The following is a 22,115-nucleotide window of genomic DNA, read 5'->3' as shown; positions in this document are numbered from 1 at the left end:
GGAAAGATCAGATGACGGAGTTTGGGGAAGGAATGAGGGGAAAACTGGAGCCTGTGGGGTAGCACCAAATCTTGATACTTGTATACTTGCTTCGGAATAATGGATTCGCGTCGCGTTCTCCCCACAGAGGGGGAAGGAACACTACCAGTGTCCGTCATAAGTTAGTCGCGTAGGGGTGGATTCTGCCCGAAGATGAAGCCGACGACCCAAGTTTTGTTGGGGCGATCCCGCAAAATCACATGCCGGCTCTCAACCGCAGCCCCTAATGAGTGATTGCTTATTCGTCGCCACCGGCTACTGATCTACATTTCTGTCTGCCGGTCAACCACTGCAGGAACCAGTCTTTGACTGCTACGTTCAACCGCTGATCTGGTCAGGCACCTCTTATCGGCCAGTATTCTTCGAATCTGTACCTGCACCGCTGTTCATGTCTCTGACTTGAGACCAGTGCCTCATGGCTGCACAACATCCGCCTAATGGAAACCAAGACAGTCTCAACCAATACTTGAGGCCCCGAGATGTCTAGATTCTTTGGTTTCGGGAGGGCGAAGAAGCAGGATGTCGAAGAACAAACGCAAGTAGATGTCCTCCGTGACAATGGTGCCGCTCATGTTCCTGCCACGTCGGGCTTACCTCTCCTTCCTCGTCCCCTGGCATCCATGGTGTCGTTCATGACGCAGTCGACTTCCCTCTCCCTTCGCCTGGGAACGTTTGTCGGAGGTCTTGCGCTTGATAGTGCGAAAGCGACAACGTTAACTGGGCTTGAACTCAGTAGAGCCATGATCGAAGGCATACTGACTCGAGCTGGACGTGATGTCGCCATCAGGACCAGCGGAGAGCATGGCAAGGCAGAAGCAGAGTCGCTATTAGAACGAAGCGTGAGTTTTCGTCCGAATACTAATCCTGCATCTTTCTAAGGCTAACAGAGGACTTAGTTGGCCACTTTGCACAAGACAGTCACGTCTGCGTCATTCTTTGCAGCTGCTTCATTCCATCTTTCCTCTACCACACTCTCTTCTGCTGTTAACATGTCTCAATCTCTTTTGTCTACCCTCGACGCTATCCTTGGCTCTACGGAGTCGTCGAGGGCGATTGCTGCCATCATTACCCTCATTAGGAGGGAATTCAGGAGTCCGCATACCGACCTTGGTACTGACAAGATTGGTGTGGGCGATCTCCTTGTTGGCTGTGTTGGGTTTGCACTCCTGCAACGCTGGGGAAGGACAAATACGCGAAGACACCTCCGCGCAAACAATGGAGAGGAAACAGTCTGGGATGTTGTTATATTGGATAATGGGCTGAGGGCAGATGTTGTCGGTTCACACCAACTAGAAATGGCGACTATCTCTTATGATCAACCACACGATAGTATGAATCGGTCGTCATTCATATCGCCTGGAAATGATGAAGAGGTTTTCGATGCTGTACGAAGACCTGCAAGTACAATCGATCCCGATGAAGTCCCGTACCTCTCGCTTCCCCCGGGAGATCAACATCAAGTGTCAGACGAAGACATCCGCTTATACATTGTGAAGCAACTCCCCCAGGGCTGCCGTGCGTCTATCAGGACGGACTTGGTCACAGCACGTACAATTACAGTGGAAGTTTACGACGACGCCACCGCAGAAATCTCCCCACCACCAGGCACAACGATAGTCAAGGAGACTTTCGGTGATGAGCTCGATCATAGGCATACAAGCGGGCCACAGGTTCCTAAACATACTGTGGTATTCCGCACAGCTTTCAATAGTACCCGAAGCTCCGATGTGCGACCTTCCAGGTCTGATTTGGCAGTGAATCATGACGACATTGATATGGAGGACCTAAGCGAGCATCAGTCACTGGGGAACACCAGGGATGAGATGCTCAACGCCGACAACTCATTACATGGCATGCTTTGCGTTGACAGACACGTGGGTGTTGAGCCCAGTGCAAGAAAACCGCAACTCATCTCCCCGAAGAAGCAAGCAAATAAATCGTCGAGAGACTCTCATGAGAAAGCTTCACTGTCGAAGCTCACGCCGAAGACGAAGCCTATACCATCGAACAAGAAAGATGCTGGTAAGTTCTCAAAGACGCCTTCTTCGTCAGAGAACCTACCCCAGCGCGGAAAATTACCAAAACATACCAATTCCACGAAAAAGCTCGACAACTCGCCGGTACCACACAACCGCGGGTCTTCAGCATCCGTGGCAAATAGAGGCTTACCGAGGATACCATTGCAAGGACATCGAGTGAAATCCGCCCCGACTCCTACGTCATGCCCATCCCACGATACTAAGCACGGAAGAAATTCCAGAACAGACAACTATATGATACATGAGAAGAATAATGAGTCATTTATGGCACAGACGGATGCTTATACTCGGCAATCAATGGACCTACGACCGGGAACGCCAACTCCAAGGAGGGCTCACGTACGTAGCAGCAGCTCTATGTCCTTGACTAGGTCAGAAAGTGATGTGGCGATATCCCTGAACGACGATTCTCGGCCGGGATCACCTGTATTCTACCGGCAGTCAGGCTCATTTTCCCCGAGTCTCTATTCGTTAGCAACCGCCGGCTCCGAAACATCCCTCATACTGGCTCACCGTGCGCGGAAAAGTGCATACGACGACATAGAAACTATTCGTGCGCTCAATCGGGACGGTACCGTCCCGGGCATCTTTCCGGAAAAACACTTTGTGCACAATATCAGACGTTTCTGTCGCTTCTCTTCAGCTTCTTATGGTTCGAGCGCACTCAAAGTTATGGGTATCCCACGGACGACGCAGGTTCTTCCTTACCAAGAATCATACAGTCCTGAGCATAGCGAGTTCTCGGACCATGCAGGCCTACCAGCTTCTACAATCTTGTTATCATCATATGTGGACCCTGCAGGTGGTACTAATGCTGCTGGAGAGACAGAGAGTGGCTTTCCTCTAGTCCATTACCTTTTTGTGGACCATGAGTCTAAGGCGATAGTTCTTACCCTGAGAGGGACATGGGGCTTTGAAGACATCCTTACAGACATGACGTGTGATTACGATGATCTCAAATGGCAAGGTAGAAGTTGGAAAGTTCACAAGGGCATGCATGCCTCTGCAAAACGGCTATTAATGGGTGGAAGCAGTCGAGTTATGATTACGATTCGGGCGGCGTTGGAGGAATTTCCTGATTATGGTGTGGTGTTCTGCGGTCACTCACTGGGAGGGGGCGTCGCTGCACTCCTAGCAACAATGATCGCAGAGCCAAATAACGACAGTTCTGGGACATCGTTCACTACTACTTCCTACCAGTCTGCGAAAGGAAATCCACGTCTGACTGGAGGCAATGAGGGTGACAGCAGCGCTGCCCTTTCCCTTCCTCCTGGAAGGCCGATACATGTCTATGCCTACGGCCCTCCCTCGACTATGTCCCCCTTCTTGCGCCGTGCGACGCGCGGCCTGATAACGACAGTTGTCAACGGACAAGATGTGGTGCCTAGCCTCTCACTAGGCATTTTGCATGATATGCATACGGCGTCACTAGCATTCAAGAGCGATGTCTCTAATGCTAAGTCTCACGTACGGTTCCGCGTCTGGGAAGGTCTGAGGCAGAGTATAGTCAACAAATTCTACGTCAATGAACCGCCTATCCTTACACACGCCGGGAATGACGTTGGGGAAGATGCTTGGGCCTGGGATACGCTGAAGATGCTCAGAGACGAAATGCGTGCTCCAAAGCTGATGCCGCCGGGAGAGGTATTCGTGGTTGAGACAATGCGTGTCCTCCAGCGGAATGCTTTTACTGCCGACATGGACAAGGATGGCTATCCATTGCTAGGCCGGCCCGCAACAAGAGTGCAACTAAAGTTCATTCGAGATACTGAAGCATTATTCGGAGAACTAAAGTTCGGCTCGGGCATGTTCAGTGACCATAATCCGGCGAGATACGAAGCCAGTCTCGCTGCTCTTGCACGAGGTATCTTGGACAGTTGATACTTTCGCTTGAATATTTGCTCATCTGGCTTGGCGGTTTTTTCTATTGGTGTATATATTGGGATATAGCGCGATTTACTGGCATTTGGGATGAGATAGCATATAAATTCATAGATTTCTTTCGGCTCTATTCACCTGCACCTGACTGGTCGTGCCGGTGTACCGTTGGTGGCATTGGTGACCCAAGTTTAGTACTCATAGTACTGGATGTGTTACTTCGTAGACGGTAGAAAGATGTTTTGACGTGTACAAAACCACAGTGAGGCCATTGAGCCACTTTAGGGTCGTCCAGTATTTGGTGTGCAAACGACCAAACATACCACAAACTATTCGCGCCATGTAGGAGATGGGCGACGGTTGTGAGCACTATGATCTCTTCTCCCAACCGCTTCTGCACAGGTCTGCTAGAAGTTCATCGTCTACCGTCGCAAAGCGCAGCGGGACACGAGGAAGCGAAGATCCCACACTTAATTGCCCTTCGGACGCGAGTATGTAGCCTTGGAAGAGCGGACTCTGTCCCTTGGCAAAGGAGTGCTAGCAGGCTGCATTACCGCCACGACATAGCAGAGCCAAGCAGCGCAGAGGAATCAGAGGCTCAAAGCGGCTTTCTGACAAGGAGGCTGTGTAGATTGGCGTCCTCTACCAACACCACAATAAGCATCGAGAACGACATCCTGACAGCCCGGCTTCACGAACCACCTACCTGCTTGCTGTACTCCTGAATTTCTCGAAGAATTCCCCTTATTACTTATAATTCGGTGGCTCCCTCTTCGGTCCATCCATATTCTTCAGCTTTCTTTCCTCGATCTTCACGTCCAAGTCACGGAGCTGCTTCTCGACGAGCTCCTTCTTCGATACCAGATTCTGTCGCATACTTCGGAGGCCGTCGATTCGGTCGTCAATGGTAACTTCTTGGGCTTTTTGGGCTTGCTATATACCATAACCACAATTTTAGCACTTGTAATACCCCAATATGGACCAGACGTAATAGCCAATAACCGCTGAATGTAATGATTAGAGAAAAGTACCTGAGTAACCTGTTGCCCGGTCTTAATGCCAGCGCCATAAAGCGAACCAGCAATCGTAATGACCGTGACAGCGCCCGTAAGGACAATGCGGCGAACCTTTTGATTCGAAGCCATGAATGGTAACGTCAAAAAGAGAAAAGGAGACCAGAAAGAACAACTGCCCAAGACTTGGCCTTTCTCGAGATCGAAATAGCAACAAAGAAAGTTGCAAGCAACTCCGAAGCTCCGCGGCGGACCACTTGAAACTGCCACCCATCCCCGCCTAGCCCAAAAGAGGTTAGATTGAGTGTATTTCCCTTTGTCCCGCTCATCGCGTCAAATCACGCGTGAGCCGCGTTTACTTTTTGGATTTGATATCCTTTATACTACCCTTCGGGTTGTTCTTTATCTATTCACTAACTGGGGTTCCATTCAGGACCCCGCTCATTTGCATTGCCTTCTACCAGGCCTCGTTCATCCTTTCCGGAGTATCGTCCACCACCAATGTCGATGCGCTGGTGAACTAAAGTGTATGCGTTGTTGCGCGACTCGATCTATTCAATATGTCTTCTCGGGGGTCGATCCCTCGCCGACGACGCCGGTCTGATGACGGCGATGGTGACGATGTGGGTAGTGTTAGTGAGAGAGCTTCCTCTGGGCCGATGAGGGGTTCGCGCACGTCGTCGCATCGCTCGGGCGATAGTAAACGGCTACGATTGAGTACTGAGGAGCCTGATGTGGAGGACGAGATGGTAGAGGTCAGGGAGGGACAGGATTTTGGGGGCCGGGGGTCAGAGGAACTGGGGGAGGACTCAGACGACGGCCAGGACATCCGGGATGAGGAGCTACAGGAGGAAGTGGAGGACGGGTCGGGCAATGAGAACTTGGGCGATCAGGAGGGTTCTACGACCAGCCAGGACGAGGAAAGGGAAGCATCCGAAGAGACGGCCGATGGCAACTACGAGTCCGCGAAGGACGGCGCCTTGGACGATAGCGAGGCCCAAGCGGGAGCTGCAGAGGAGGTAGAAACTCTGGGCGATGTACTACAAGAAGGGAACGATGAAGCTTCTGAAGAGTCTGAAAACGCCGAAGATGACACCGAAGTGAACCGTCCTTCGAAGTCGATTTCTGAGCTTTCAAAAAAGAGCAGCGCTAAAGCCGCAACGCCGAAATCAGCAACAAGCCGGAATGCTTCGCAGAATGGAACCGCCCAGAAGAGGAGTGCTCGGGAGGATACTGACGATGATCAAGATAGCGATACTGCAGAATCAGAGAGCGCTGACCGTGACACCGATGAGTACGCCGCGTCAAATGCAGCAGGGTCCGGGTCTAGCAAGCACCCCAGCACTCAGACTGCAGGGACGGAATCGACTTTATCGCAGAGTGGTCTGCTTAATGGAGGGCCGCAGGAAGCGTATAAGCCAGGTGCTATTGTGCGTATTAGAGTGACGGACTTCGTAACCTATACGTCTGCGGAATTCTTCCCTGGACCAAAGCTGAATATGGTTATCGGTCCGAATGGTACCGGAAAGAGTACCCTTGTTTGCGCGATATGTCTTGGTTTAGGATGGGGACCACAGGTACAGTAACCTTTCGTATACAGTATGGCACGTGTCCTGACAGGTCTTCTAGCATCTCGGACGTGCAAAAGACACGGGAGAGTTTGTCAAGCATGGTTGTAGAGAAGCTACGATTGAGATCGAGCTGGCTGGAAAGCCGGGTTCTCGTCACAATCCTGTCGTTTCCAGAACCATCAAGCGCGACGGCAACAAAAGCACGTTCACGATCAACGGAAAACAGGCCTCCCGCTCCCAGGTGCTGAAGCTAACACAATCATTCTCTATCCAGATTGATAACCTCTGCCAATTCCTTCCCCAGGATAAAGTCGCCGAATTCGCAGCTCTGACACCAATAGAGTTGCTCAATTCAACCCAAAGAGCCGCCGCTGGCGAGGAAATGATCGAATGGCATGAGAACCTGAAGCGTCTGAGAGCGGAGCAAAAGAAGCTGCAAGCGGACAACCAAGGCGACCGTGACACTTTGACCAACCTTGAGGATCGGCAAGAAATGCAAAGAGCCGACGTTGAGCGGATGCGCCAAAGGGCTCAGATTAAGAGAAAAATCGAGATGTTGGAGATGGCCCGTCCTGTTCTGCAGTATAAACAGGGACACGAGAGGTATAATAATATGAGAAGGGAAGTAAAAAGAATCGAACGCGAACTAGCGCGACTCAAAGAGGATCTCGAGCCTGCCTTAAGATCCGTCAATGCGAAGCAACAGTACTGTCTCGAAACGGACGAGGTTATCAAGTATAAAACGCGTCGTCTAGAGGAAGCCGAGCGTGCTGCTTCCGACGCTGGCCGAACAATTGAACAACATGAGCGGGAGATAAAGGGATTTGACGATGAGATCAACGCCGAAAAAGAGGGCGGGCAAGGCTATAGGCAAGAAGCAACTAAGATTCAGCAAATGATAAACAAGCTCACACGTCAGTTGAATGAGAAACCTGACGACTTCGATGTGGAGTGGTATAACGAGCAAATAGTAAGTTTTTGCAGGATGATGTTGGCTATTTCTGCTAATCCATGAAACAGAGAGAAAAACGACGAGAAATCAGGGAAATTGAGGAGAAGGCGGCCCAGATCAAAAGCGACCGACGACCACTTTTCGAAAGCTTGAATGTGAAAGCCGATCAGATCAAGCAGGCGGAATGTCAGTTACAAAACTTGGAATCCCAGGCTGGACAGCAAGAGAACAAGCTTGGACGACTCTCTGCCGATTCCGTTCGCGCCTATCATTGGATCCAACAAAACCAAGACAAGTTTGAAAAGGAGGTTTTCGGGCCTCCAGTGGTTACATGCTCAATCAAAGACCCAAAGTACGCCGACGCTGTTGAGTCCTTCTTGCAGCGCACGGACTTCATGGCCTTCACTACGCAAACCCGGAATGACTTCAGGACCTTGCAGAGGATACTCTGCGGCGAACAGAAGTTGACCGATATCAGTATTCGAACATGTTCCACACCACTAGATAGACTTCAGCCTTCTGCAGCCGAGGCTGACGAATTCCGCGAATTCGGATTTGAGTGCTGGGCAAAGGATTGTCTCAGTGGACCAGATCCAGTTCTGGCTATGCTCTGTAGCGAAAAGGGCCTCCACCAGATACCCATCAGTCATGCAGACATGGCAGACAATGATTTCGAACGCTTGAAAACGGGTCGCTTAATCTCCTGGGTTTCTGGAAGGCTGAACTATACGGTTATGCGTCGAAGGGAATACGACGCAATTTCCTCCCGGCTTAGGCCTCTGAGGCCAGCTAAATTCTGGACATCACAACCAGTGGATGCATCAGAGAGACAAAGAGCCACGCAGAAGATCCGTACACTGAAAGGCGAAGTGCAGGAGGTGCAAGAGCAGATAAATAGTGAAAAGGCCAGGCTTGAACAACTTGGTCATAAGCACACTGAACTCAAACAAGAGCAGGTATGTTGAGCTTATGCTGTCATGAAATTTTTCTGTGCTAACGTGAGATCTTGCAGAGCGAGCTTGAGCGGGAGAAGGGAGAAAAGCAGACAGCTCTAACACAATTCAGGGCTATTCCGGAGAGAATACGTAGGTGACACGTCGCACCCTTCACAGATTGGGTACTCTAACACACCAACAGGCCAGCAAGAAGCGAGGCAGAAGGAAAACCAGAAAATGTTCGAGCAGATGAGAACGCGAGTCGCCAACCTCCGTACTGAGCAAGATCAGGCATCCCTCCGCAAGGCAGAGGCCGTCATTGAATATGCTGTAAGTTCACAGGGCATAGATACCAGGGTCCTGTTACTAATAGAAAATAGAACGCCGTTGAAAACTTCCAAAAACTTCATGAAGAAGTCATCAAACTGAAAGTGCGGCACATCGAAGGTGTCTCAGACTTAGAAGTCTTGAAAGCTCGGAACGTCGAACACCGGCAGACGCTGGAAGCCAAGCACAATGAATTGAAAGAGGCGAATCAGGAAATTAAAGACATAGGCAAAACGGTCAAGAAGCTCCAAGACGACGCCGTGAAGGTCGCCAATATTTCCCAACAACAGCCCGACCTAGCCGAACTATTACACACGATTAAAGATATGACAATGGAGCAGTTCGAGGCTGACATTGACTCCGAAAAGGCTCGTCTCGAACTCACCCACGGCGGAAACAGTAACGTGATCAAAGAATTCGAAGAACGTGGACGTCAAATCGACAAGCTGCGTGACAAACTCGCCGACTTCCAGAAAAAGCTGGACGACTACAACCACGCCATCAATGAAATCCGCGGCCGCTGGGAACCCAAGCTTGACTCAATCATCAAAAGCATCAGTGACGCTTTCTCCGACTCGTTCGCCCGCATCGGCTGCGCCGGCCAAGTCACCCTGGACAAGGCCGAAGAGGCTGGTCCGAACGGCGAACCAGGTGACAGCGACTTCGACCAATGGTCAATTCAAATCCACGTCAAATTCCGCGAACACGAAAACCTTTCCCTGCTGGACTCGCACCGTCAGTCCGGTGGTGAACGCGCCGTCAGCACCATCTTCTACCTCATGGCCCTCCAATCTCTCTCAGCATCCCCCTTCCGCGTGGTCGACGAAATCAACCAGGGTATGGATCCCCGAAACGAGCGCATGGTCCATGGCCGTCTGGTCGATATAGCCTGCGCCCCGTCTGAAACCGGCGGCGGCGGCCAGTACTTCCTGATCACACCCAAGCTACTCAGCGGTTTGGCTTACAAGCCAGGAATGCGCGTCCTCTGCATCTACAGTGGCGAGCACATGCCCGAAGACTACAACCTGATCGACTTCAAGGGAGCCATTGCCAAACGGAAGGCCGTGACAGGGAGGAGGACCACCATGGGACCTGCTGCCAGTACAGGTAGCGTAAGCGTTCATGGTTGATGATGTTGATTACAACCACCACGATAACGACGAAATTGCGATTACGGCCGTGAAGTGCTTATCCTTGACTCCTGATACCTCCCTTTCTTCATTCCTTTCTCTCTATTCTCCAAATTCCCTGTCCCTTCTTCTTCTCTATTCTATTACATACTATCCGGAAATATTCCCCTTTACTCGCAATTTCAATTGTCTTTTTCTTTTCTTCCGATTTGGAATACCTCGTGTCTCTTTTTGGTTACGATCGTCATGATACCTTATTTATTTCCCTTTCCTTCCGGAGTGGCTGCGTCAATTTGTTTTTTTCCTTTCCTTTCTTTCCGTTTGGGAGAATAGGCAAATATTATTGATTTGATTGATTGATTGATTGATTGATACGCAGGTAGTTTTAGTCATTTAGCGAGTCGGGAATTTAGCAATGGTGGTGGTGGTGGTGGCGGTGGCGGCGGTGTTGGATGGAATTATCGCAGGTTTTACACAGTTTTTCCATCATTGCAAGTATAAATTGAGGATGAGTGGTATATAGATCGCTTTGAATTTGAGATTACTGAATTAGAGATTCTCTCTATATCATGACAATTTTTTTATTATTAGTTAGTTAATATCTTGGTAATTACTTAGTTTGTCTCGTTCGTGGGGATTTTGTGGTAATGGAAGAGGTCCGGATGCAGTAAGCAGACTTGTTCTACATAGTGGTGGCATTGATAAGTTCTCCCTCCGGTTCCAGTAATGGGGAACTTGGGGGGTTGGAAAAGGTCAAGAGGCGAAGAAAGAGTGGTGAAGTAGGGTGGGGAAAATTTAAGATGGAATTAAGTAGGAGGGAAGATTATCTAGTTTAGTTAAGTAGTCTAAGAAGAAGCCTGTGTCTTTCTGCTTCGTATGTTGCGAAGAACGGGTGTTTAGGTCTTCTATACTTTGTAAAGATGCGAGTATGGGGGGTAAAGTGTAAGCAAGGTGATTGGATTACGAAGTAATAGTGTCCATCTACACTGTATTATACTATAGTTGGTAAGGGTTTGGTGGAATGGAAGCTTGATCTTCATCTTGAATGCGAGTCAATGCTCTTAATTTGGTTTCTTCATACCAGAGTACAACAAAGCTGTTGTGCGTTTGTTATAATCGTATAGTAGGAACATCTCTTGTTCACAAGGTCATGTCACATCATAACAAAGGAAATGAGATGACACAAGGAAAAATAAGGAAATAAAAAAGGAAAAAAAGATATAGGAAACACAGAAGATAGGAAAAATTTCAAACCAGAGTTGAGACTCCGATATAATCCCATGCCCAATGATTCTCCTCCCGACTCTTATGATGCTTTGCATTTCCCAGACCGAAAACCAGCGACGCCTGCTCCTTTTCACATGGACAATAAAATATAAAAAAGGGAAGAAGACATCCAAATATACACAGGTGGAAGTGAAGAAAGAAAAGATGGGGATTTCCCATCACAACACACCCAAGTCCCATGGATTCCCGGGTGCGTGAGGATCAGAAGAAGTGAATATAAAACATGCACAAAAGGGTATCATTCAAAGAAGAAATCAGAGCAGATGGTCGCTGGGTTCAGGGAGGTTGGTATGATGGAGTGGTATGGTCCTTTTTTTTTTGGATTGTATAGCTCTTGCTTTTTGTCAAGCTTTTTTGTTGCCTTGATTGCCTTCGAGGCGCATCAAGGTGACCGGACACCCAGTGGCGGTCTCTTTTTATACCATGGCAGTTGCGACGGGCCGACCACTGTGGCAACCACGCTCATGACGCTTCATGTTGCTGCGCACACTGAAGGCCTTGCCACAACCAGCGTGGGTGCAGCGGAAGGGCTTCTCGCCCGTGTGGCTGTGGGAGTGGATGCGCAGGCTGGAAGGTCTCGAGAAGGCCTTGTGGCAGGTGCGGCAGATATAGCGATCATGGTTCTGCTGGTAGGGCGTGGTGCTGGAGGGAGGGAAGTAGTGGTGGTGTTGCCAGGCAGGGTTCACAGGGGAGATAATCTGTTGCGGCGCTGCCGGTGTCGGGAGAGGAGCGGCCGAAGTGGAAGGCGCCGTGCGCTGGTAGAACATGGCGGAGGAGGCCGAAGGCTCAATGGGAGAGGAGTAGGAAGAGACGCTAGGAGCGGGAGAAGCGTAGGAAGCGCTGGAGACACCCTGAACGGAACCCTGGCTGGAGATGGACGACCGATCCGAAGGGCTAGGCAGAGCCATGGGCACTTGAGGGTAGGAGTCGGAGCGCTTGGGCGCAGCAGCATCGCTGGCAGCAGAGATGGAGGAAGCGGGGGAGTGGCTGGCGCTGTGGAAGCTAGACCCAGGGCGCAATGGGGGCGTGGGGGGCAGGGCGATTTGGGGGCCGTTGGCTTTGAGGTCATATGCTTGCGACTGTTGGCGGGAATCAAGGTCGCGCTGCAGAGGAGGGGTCATTCTAGTACGCTCTGCAGGAATCTCTTGTCAGCAATTGACTCCTTCGGACTTCTCCGGACGATTTTCTAAGCATTGGGGGCCATACTTGCTGCGTGCATAGCTGCGCCATCTGCGCCCTCAAGCAAGGTAGAGATGGAAGGAAGAGAGCACTTGGGAGAGTGGTCCTCCACAGGCGGGGAGAGAGGAGGCTGCGGGGAGCGGGTGTAGGAGATCGGGACGGAGGGGAAGTATGAGTCGGAAGTCTGTTCGATGGACCGCTTGTAAGAGGTCATGGGAGGGCTGTATGAGGCTCTAGACTTCATGATGGGATCGGGTCCCGGGTGGGAGATGAGGCTGGCGAGATCCATGTTGAGTGTTGAAGTAGGTGGTGGTGGTGGAGGAGGAGGGTGGATGTATATGTATGTATGTATGTATACAAGGTTGGATGAAACCGAGTGGAAAGGAAAAGGTAGCTTATAGCAAGCAAGAAGGAGGCTACCGAGGGAAGATATATAAAAGCGAGGTCGAGTCAAGAGGCAACGAAAGATGGATCCAATGGAATTGGAGGCAAGGTACAAGTGGGGGTGGGTTTGATGGGAACAGGGGGGGGGAGATGGAGGAGGATATGAACGGGGTTTATAGACCAAAGCGCGTGGATGGCAGAGGGGAAAAGAAGGAGAGACGATGATTGAGGGTGTGGAATAGTGGAGATATGCGAAAAGTGGGGAGCAAGGTTGACAGGAAAAATAATAAAATAAAATAGAGAGGATATTTTATTTTATCAGAAAATAAAATAATAAAATAAAATAAAATCCAGGGAGGATCAATCGACAGGCAGTTTAATTATAGCTGCCCGCTGGGGAGTATACTCCGGCCGTAGTGGTTCAACCGACGGGTGGAGAGCCCGAAGAGACTGTGAGAGGGAGAAAAAAGAGAGACGCGAAATAAAAAAATAAAAATAAAATAAAAAGAGGCAGCCAGACACAAGACAAGCCAAAATACAGACAGAGCAGACAGAACAGACTCACAAAAGGGAGAGAAAGCGGGCGAATCCGACGCAAATCGCTGGTCCCCAAATAATTACACTTTTTTTTTCTCCCCCCGTCTGATGAGGATCTCGTCTAGTAGAGGGATGAACCTACTAACTTCCTTCTTCCTGCCACACAGCCGAACAGGTACGATATCCTCCGTTCTGGCTTGGTTTATCCTCATATTATTTTACTAATTTCTTTTTCTTCTTCTATTCCTTCATCCCTCCAGTCCCAGCGGCGTCTTGAATATTCCCGAGCCCGCAGTGGCCACATTTCTTTTTTTTTCTCTCTATTTAATTTAATATTATTTTACTCGATTCGCTTCCACAAGGGCTGATACCTCCGTCCCAAAGCTTAATTAATGGGCAGTGGCCCCGGTACGGAGCACCACACGCGATGTCTCGCTCTTGGCGGGTAATTTACGTTTCCTTTTTGGAATTTTTATTTTTAATTTTTCCATTTTTCTTTTTGAATTTCCCTGTCTTCTAATTTACCACTTTCGGAATTCCAAAAGAGGAAAATTAGAAAATCCAAAATGAAAAAACACCTAACCGGGATGATTTGCCATTAGCTTTGCTATACCTTTTAGGTAGGCTCAACGAGAGCTAAAACAACGTGCGCCGCCTCCACCATTATTCCACACCCTTCGCTGCTCCCCTCCCCCCAGGCCACCTTAACCCTGGGAAGAGTGGATGGTTTTTCCATGGGAGCTGATGAGCACGGAAGTAAGATGATGGCAGATCAAGCTGAGACTGGGTAAAAGAGACGAGATGAGGGACAGTCGATCATCTTCTTCCTATCTAAAAGTGCTATACATAGACAAAGGAGAATTTTGTAGTAGTGAAAGTATGACGACAAGAAATCTTCCTCCACTTTGCTCTAGACCATTTGGCAACAGTAGCAGTAGCAGTAGCAGTAGCAGCAGCAGCAAGCAAGCAAGTAAGTAACAAACATCACGAGCATGACTCTTCAAAAAAGTTACGAACAATGAGATCCCAACGGAGATCTACTCCTGAAAGAAGCAACGCGGCGGGAGGAGAAGGGGGTACGTAACTGCGTCGTACGAAGGGCACAGCAACCACACAGTAACTGACTCTGACTCTCTTGACCTCTGACTCTCTCACACTCTCACACACACACTGTCTGTCTCTCTCTCACTCTCAGATCGGCCGATGGAGCCAAAGCCAACGGTACTTTCGGGGCTCGGCTACAGTAAGTCTGGCGCTAGTGCAGATCCACGGACACCTTTCCTTTCTCCATCATGCGCGCCCTCCAGGAATCAATCAGAGATCATCCTTCATCATGGGGACGGAGCCGACCACCACTGGCACCCACACCTCCCCCCTACTACTAGTCGACACGACCCTAAGCAGAGAAATGGAAGTCTCCGTCCGGTATTATGGTGGTAATCGAATCGAACTCTGGGCTGGACCTACTTTACCATCTGGCTTGCACTTACGCCAGCAGCCGATCTTTCTCTTCGGGGTGGAACCCCCAAGGCTCCGTCCTGGTTTTACCTGTCACAACGATCCCATGCCCCATAAACGGCTGATCGTTGCCGCACGATCACGCTGCTGCTGGCTGGCTGTTGCTCTGCTGCTACTGCTACTGCTGCTGGATGTTGGCTGCTTTGCTGCTTGAGAACCTGATCTCATGTGGTTCCAGCTTGCTTTCAACCAGCTTTCATGGTTAGCCAGTCCTGGCTGTCCCCTTCTGGGTCTCCTCCCCACCTCTCTGCTTTCCATACACGCCCCCCTCCTTATTCCTCCTCCCCGTAGATCCTGTGTGTTCGGGGCCCTCGGTGGGCGAAACTCGCTGCCTAAGGTACCCCTCCCTCCTTCCCACTTGGCTGGTTCCGTCCCGGTACTTGTCCGTGACCCAAACAGTCCAACCCTGGTCCAGCATGGCTCAGATCACCGGTTTGAGGGGAAGGGGGGGAGGGGAAGAGGCAGACAGACACACACACAGGAAGATAGAGAGCGCAATAGAGAAGGGATCCAATCTATTCCCAGGTCTCAACCCTGGTTGGTCTCAGTTTCCATCTCCGTTCTTTCCGTATTCTAGCGGTCGATTAAACATCCCTTTCTGGAAAACAATCTGAAAAGGTGACCCTGAATCCATTCCATCTATAGTTATTCCTTCTCTAAATTAATTGTCTCTTACTACTCGATCCTATTTCTCCGAAGATCCTTTGGTACTGAGACAATGCGTGCGTGGTCCAGCAACACAGACCAGCACATTATAATAATAATAGAAAAGTTACTTTGATGGAAAGACTCCGTTGATAGCGTCACTACACGACTAACACAGACACCCCCTTAGTTTTTCTCCCTAGACCACGGAGATGGGAAATGGAGAAACGCCCATCGTGAGGGCCATGACTCGCTTGATGTCTGGGATGGGAAATGTCTCCGGGGATGGTCCAATCCCTTGGGGCCGGCCGGGCTGACGGAGTCGCGGCACGATGCGCGGATGGCATGGCAGCTCGCTCTTTTTGGCCTGCTTGTTAAGCAAAAGGGGGCTCTAAGCCCAAGAGAGCTTAGATCTGGTCCATCCAAGAAAGGAATCTCTGAACGATCCTCAGGCTAGACTAGTTCATAGCACCCATTCCTTTCGGTCGGTCGGGGGGCCAAGATGGTTTATTCTATTTTGCTTATTTTCTTTTTACGGTGATGAGGAATGCCGGAGATTATCATGGCAGTTGACAGCCAACAAGAATAAAGCGATTTTTCTAAATAAATGAAAAGAAAAAGAAAAGAACAGCAAAAGGATGCCGCTGACTAAACTAATCCCAAGTCAGCTAGATTGATCCGATCCGACCAACAAACAAGACGGAAGGGAAAGCCCTTTCGGATGATTATTATTATTGTATGATCATCTGGCCCCCCGACGAGGGTTAGTTTGTATAGACTACGGAGATGTATCTATGTACGATGTAGATTCACATCTCGGTTTGCTCACTATTAGCAATACTCTTTCTTTTCTTTTTCGTTGCTCTTCTTGGGGGCTGGTGAGATGTGTTGGTCAGGCAGTGACCACTAGTAACTCTCTTTTGTTTTGCAGAACGGAGAAAATCAACCATCCAACGAGAATGACAGAAACCGGGCGATGGAGATGGAGAAAAATGCATCGTCCATGCAAGCGATAACTGACTGGCCCAGGCGTAACTCAAGGGATCCAGGGAAAACCTCCCCTGATTGATCAACCATGCTGCGGATGCTGCATGGTGCATGCAATTTACGGTGACTGGTCAATGACGTCGACCAGGGCTGGGGTTGTTGGTGTGTATGTGTGCCTAAGTCATCACTACTTTGAGCAATTATTCTTTGAGACAATTGACTTTGTCTCAAAACCGGATATCTACTTGCACCTTTGCTTCTTTCTTTCTCTGTCGTCCACATTCAGGCCGCATCGATTTAGTTGGTGGGAACTGCACAGCGCATCATCATCATCATAATCGTCATCATCACCACAGCCACCAACCATGATCAAGGGAAGGAAGGCTGACTGACGAGGCTAATAACCACCGATATCAACTGCCGAAGTGGATAGTAGTGTAGATGGGTTCGATTTCCCTGCCAAAAGGCCATATCAGCATTCCTTCTCTTCCATTGGGATCGACCGTCAGATCACGACGTCTAAACTAAAAAGCTTTGCCTACGGGTGGTCTCAAGTCCAAAATAAGCATGGCTAAACGAGACATTTCGAGAAGAGACACAATTATACTTTGATTCTCGGGAGGTCCCCAAGGGCCTCACAGCCGGAGCAGGGCGGGACGCTCACACACGAGACAGATGTACCTCGGCCGGGAGAGCTACAAGACGAATCCCGAAAAGGGTTATGGAGACGAAGGGGGGAAGAAAGAGCGGACGGACCTACTTTCCACCTTACTAACTGTGGTTTTAGTTGTTGATCATCCCGGTATTATTTCTGGGAACCGAGATCAGTCATCAGTCAGTTCAATTTATGCGTTCGCTTCCCGTCGGATGAATTGCTTCCAGCTGGTTGGCTGGCTGTTTTTATGTCACGAAATTTTGGTTTCACAAGAAATTCGAACCTCGTGGTAGTTGTTAGGAAAGGGTAAGTAGATCTACAGTAAGGTATGCTGTAGGTACAGCCAAGCAAAAATTGAAAATCAAAAGAATCTCTATTTTGAGATCATTCATTCATCGGCATAATTCATCACCACCATCATCATCATCATCATCACATCTAAACAGGCCCCATCCCTGTCGCGTCTCAAGCCTCAGTAGTAGCAAGCAGGCTGGCCTTACACTTTACCTCTTTCTTGGTATTCTTCCGAACACAACTGATCAGCACAAATCACCCTTAGCGGCGGACCACACCGCCCACACCCGATTACCGGAAGCGTACCTGAGCGATGCCAACGCGAGCGCCCCCATCACCCGAAGTGGTAATGCTCCCGGCCGTAGTACATATCCAGCTTAGTGTGAATTTTTATTTTGTAGCGAAGGGAGACGCAACAATGGAATGGCACAGTCGATCAATCCCTTCCTGCCTACCTTTTCCCCCCTCCTTGGCGACTTTTAGCGGATCATCCATCCATTTTTACCAACCTGCCAGTGCCAACTAAAGTAACCTAACAATCCAAAAAACAAACGCCAACTGTCGGCGACGCCGAATTACATCATCCTTAGTCAAATCCATTTCCTTCCCCCGGATGCTGCAAGATAGATTAAATGATCGTCTGGGCTGTTTTGTGTGTGTGGCATCCAGAACGGCTGACTACTCCATACGGAGATTGATTCATCCATGGATGGACACACACACTTACTTCAAGACAATACGATTAATGGAAGCGCTGACATACGCGTCAGGATTCTCCTCTTTCATTCTACACGACCCGAACAACGAAGAAAAAGAAAGAAAATCAAACCCCACAATTAATGATCAAACCCGGTCCAGTTCCAGCTACGTACCCAGTCCCAGCAGTTCCATGTGCGAGCAGATTGATTGATTCCCCAGCGGTCCCAAACTTTAATAAACGAGCCTGCTGTTAGGTTGATGCTCTTGTCTCGTGGAAGCGAAGCTGTCCGTTCCCCTGTCCCATCCAATCATATTGGCTTGGTTGCTTTTGCCCCCCTCGTTAAGTAATTCTTCTCCCTCCACTTAAGCGTCGGCTCTTGCGTAGTGACCCAGCGAGCGAGCCATATAGCCTACCTACCCTACATTCTACTCGGCCTACGGCCTACGACTCCCGTAGTCAGTGTTAGTTAGATTATATTACCTTATATTATAGGGATAGTAAACCCGCGATATTAATTTCCTGGGAGGTCGGTCCAGACGGTCGGGATTTTCATCAATTTCCTTGGATTACCACGAGTATCCGCTGAGTTGGGAGGCTCTACTACTATCTTACTATCTACTTACTATCCTTGATAGTTGGCTACGCTACTATGGTATGGTATGGTATGCTTCTTGCGTCGTAGTTCACAACTAGTAAATGCATGGTAGATAGTAAGTAGTAGAATGATCCTCGGAACACCGGAACTATATCTGTCTCATCTGTCGTATGTGTCTCATCTTGACTCTGAACTCTGAGGCGAAACTGAGCCGCCGCCGCCACCATCACCACGAAGCGGGGGGTAAAGAGTACTAGTAGTAGCAGTCTAGTATAGCATCCATCCGTTCCAATAACCTCCGCGGCAACCACCCGGCAGTTCAGTTCAACTACGTATTCTAGTCACAGATCCTCAAAAAGCTTGCTTACGACATCCCAAGAAACCAAAAGCAAGTAACTAGAGTAAGTAAACCATGAGACATTTTTCTCCCCTCCTCTCCCCTCCCCCGCCATGAGTTAAGTTGAGTTTCAAACTAAACAAGGGTAAAAAAAACCATATGAAACCCAAACCCCTCAATGATTTGAACGCAAGTTCACCAGTACAGTTCGCCAAGTAAAACCCTCATATCCATAACAAGGTGGAACAAACAAACAGAAACAAAATATATCTACCCAAAAAAGTAACCCAACTAACCTATCTACTACGTATCTACAGCATAAGTCAGTCGAATACTACGTAGTATGTAGATCCACAATCCACACATATCAATATGCTGCCCCTCGGAAAGGTCCCGCGGTGATCTTCATCCCCCCCATCCGACCCCTCTCCCCTCAGAGCAGATCAGGCAATATATGGATAAATGAATAAATAAAATGGGCTATATAACGCAGAAAGTGGGATATTGCCTATTCGAGCAGGTGAGATGTAAGTACTAAGTTCCAGAACATACTATACTATACTAAAATACTTACCGACCGAACCGATGAGAGAGAGAGAGACATGATGAGCGACCGAGCAGACCCGGCACATACACACAACCAACCCACTTTAACTTACTTACTACTCAGTCAAGCCGACCGAAGAAGGGAACGGACGGGCGAGCCGATGAACGAACCACCAATTTTCCCATCATCTTTACCCGACCCAAATAAGGAACGGAAAATGGAAATGAATGAATCGAGAGTGGGCAGTGCATACGTGTTGATTTACTTTCACCATCCTAATGGGATTGATTGATTGTCTGTCACTCAAAAGCATAGACTCCATAATCGGGAAGAAAAGGGTTTATTTTAATTATGGAAGTTGCGCGTTGTATACGACAGACGGACATCATCAGCCACCAGCCTCAATCAGATACGACATGATTGATGATCCAAATGAAAACATATCGTAGTAGGTGCATGTGTATGGCTGTGCTAAGAGGCAACTCAGATAGCCTTCGCTTAGCGGTTGCGCATGTTCGGGAAAATCGCTCTGAGCTTAAACGAGCACATCATGCCCGGAAAGGGATATCTCGACGAATACTAACTAATTCTCTGGGTAGGTTGTCGGGTCCCGACCGACTGACTTGACTGACTGACCCGACCCGACCGACCGATCATGTTCTTGTTTTTTCTTTTTGGTCTCTACCAACTAATTTCTTGGATTTTTTGTGAGGCGAAGGGGGAAAGAGGGGGTTAGGTAGGGGTAAACTGGGGAAGGGGGAAGGGGGAATTACGGAGTAGTTGTGGTCGCATTCTTGAGTTACAGTGCAGCGTGAGCTTTTGTGTGTGTTGGTTGGAATTTGACTTCGTGGGATGCATCTCATTCTCGTTTCTTTTTACTTTTTCGAGGGGGCTTCCACGACATTACAACCCAATTTTAGGTTTTGGCTGCATGGGTTGGGTATCTAGGTATAACGGTGAGGGATTGAGGTAGGTAGGTAGGTATTTGTGCATTAGGGGGATTTCTTTGATGATCTTCTAGATAGATATATTATATGTAGTGAGGATATTCAATGCCTTCACTATGGGTATTCTGCTTGCGGTGTTTATCCTCGTCTCGAGCATAATATTATGTATCAGTTATGGATTCAAGAATAACTAGTCTGAGTAATAGTGCAGCCCATGGGCCCATTCCAGCCAAAAGTCCAGCCAGCTCGGCAAAGACGTGTGCCGGTTCCAGTTTTCTAGGCGACGGGGAGATTCCGAGATAAACTCTGGAATCTTGATAAAGATTGACAATGATGCGCACGCCGATCATCCAACGCTCTCCAACGCTCCAGCTTTGACCGCCTCAATAGTCGTCGGGAATCCTACCGCAAGTCGCTTAGGTGCGGGTATCGAAATAATATCCCCCTGACAAGATTAATAATAGCATCCACTCCCCCCGACCCGGAACAAATGCCCTCGGAGGTGCCCACCGCATTATTAACAGTCTATGCCCCCTACTACCTGCTGATTACTGCTGCTATTGATCTGATCCCGGCCCAGGGTGGTATAATCCTCGGAGACTTTGCCGTTCTTGAAGATCCGTGTCCGCGTTGCTATTTTGGATAGCTTGCTTATCTTTTTTGTCTGATGTAGTATCAAACTATCGTGTGAAATGTTGCACCGATGGTTTGGCATTTTTGCCTTAACACCAAACCATTAACTAACTAAATCCTTTCTTTCTTTCTTCTTGCTTTCAGTCTAACCTTTTGGTGCCGACGAGAGACATACGTAACACACACGCGCCGAGAGTGCCAAACAACCACGGCATCAGAAAAGTCAAGTTGCGCCTCTCGTGTCGATCCCATCTTGTTTTCCCTTCCAAAAGCAACCATGGACAGGCGGCACCACCCGCTCTCTAAGCCACCTTTGCTCAACCCATCAGCTCGTTTGTTTCATTTGTCGCGGTTCAGTCGAGGTCACAGTTTCGGTTCCGAGGGATAGGCGGGCGGCAAAGATGTGACGGTCGATCAAACTAAGGGAAGCGAAACCTTGTGCCGGTTTCAGCTCTCCCAGCCACGAGTGGGCGGATCGTCGCTTACTCGCTGCTGACTGTATTTTCTGTATGCCTCAGGCAAGGTTGAGCTTCAGCTTCAGCTGCTCCTACAGAGTTCCAGTCAACCTCGGCGTGACGCCGTCATGCCTTGCGTTCGTTGCTTTTGCGACCGTATCGAGTCCACCACTAACAAGCCATGACTAATGACATGGATTATCCATTCATCCATCCCTCCTTCTTGGCCTATATGCTGTCTCTCATTTGCTTTTTTTTTCTAACCGCTTATTATTTCTCTTCGTATTTCGTATTCTTTTCTGCTTTTTCCATCGGTCGGGGGTTGCACAAGACATGGCGGCTGTGCTTGACCACAAGACGGTTGATCTCCAGCACATCTGCAGACTGGCTTGCTTGGTGTGTGCCAACTTCCAAGAATCTGACGCATGGACGCCATTCTGCAGGACCATCTCGTCCCGCCCGGCCCCAGGAGTGAGGGAGAGAGAGAGGCAGCTAGCTTGCCAGCCCAGCTCTCTGGGAAAGAATCAGCCC

General features: G+C 49.2%; 4 protein-coding genes across 4 annotated transcripts; 2 read left to right on the top strand and 2 right to left on the bottom strand.

Moving 5' to 3' along the window:
* Positions 1-518: 518 nt before the first annotated feature.
* BO85DRAFT_486803 (lipase family protein) lies at positions 519-3,959 on the top strand (the record flags this gene model as incomplete). The annotated part of the gene is made up of 2 exons (XM_025663406.1): positions 519-878; positions 936-3,959. The coding sequence occupies 2 exons, from the start codon at positions 519-521 to the stop codon at positions 3,957-3,959; spliced, it is 3,384 nt and encodes a 1,127-aa protein (XP_025517110.1).
* Positions 3,960-4,490: 531 nt separating this feature from the next.
* Positions 4,491-5,184, bottom strand: BO85DRAFT_448146 (uncharacterized protein). The gene is made up of 2 exons (XM_025659872.1): positions 4,988-5,184; positions 4,491-4,889 (listed from the first exon to the last, which is right to left on the bottom strand). Exons 1-2 carry the CDS (start codon positions 5,099-5,101, stop codon positions 4,704-4,706), a joined length of 300 nt encoding a protein of 99 aa, XP_025517109.1. The 5' UTR covers positions 5,102-5,184; the 3' UTR covers positions 4,491-4,703.
* Positions 5,185-11,353: 6,169 nt separating this feature from the next.
* On the bottom strand, positions 11,354-13,084 carry BO85DRAFT_448142 (C2H2-type zinc finger protein). The gene is made up of 2 exons (XM_025659871.1): positions 12,378-13,084; positions 11,354-12,303 (listed from the first exon to the last, which is right to left on the bottom strand). Exons 1-2 carry the CDS (start codon positions 12,637-12,639, stop codon positions 11,588-11,590), a joined length of 978 nt encoding a protein of 325 aa, XP_025517108.1. The 5' UTR covers positions 12,640-13,084; the 3' UTR covers positions 11,354-11,587.
* Positions 13,085-14,833: 1,749 nt separating this feature from the next.
* BO85DRAFT_264134 (uncharacterized protein) lies at positions 14,834-15,480 on the top strand. The gene has a single exon (XM_025655042.1). The coding sequence runs from the start codon at positions 14,956-14,958 to the stop codon at positions 15,364-15,366; it is 411 nt and encodes a 136-aa protein (XP_025517107.1). The 5' UTR covers positions 14,834-14,955; the 3' UTR covers positions 15,367-15,480.
* The last annotated feature ends 6,635 nt before the right edge of the window (positions 15,481-22,115 follow it).

Source organism: Aspergillus piperis, assembly GCF_003184755.1.
Source record: "Aspergillus piperis CBS 112811 unplaced genomic scaffold BO85scaffold_6, whole genome shotgun sequence".
Taxonomy (NCBI): domain Eukaryota; kingdom Fungi; phylum Ascomycota; class Eurotiomycetes; order Eurotiales; family Aspergillaceae; genus Aspergillus; species Aspergillus piperis.
This window is presented reverse-complemented; position numbering and strand designations above follow the sequence as displayed.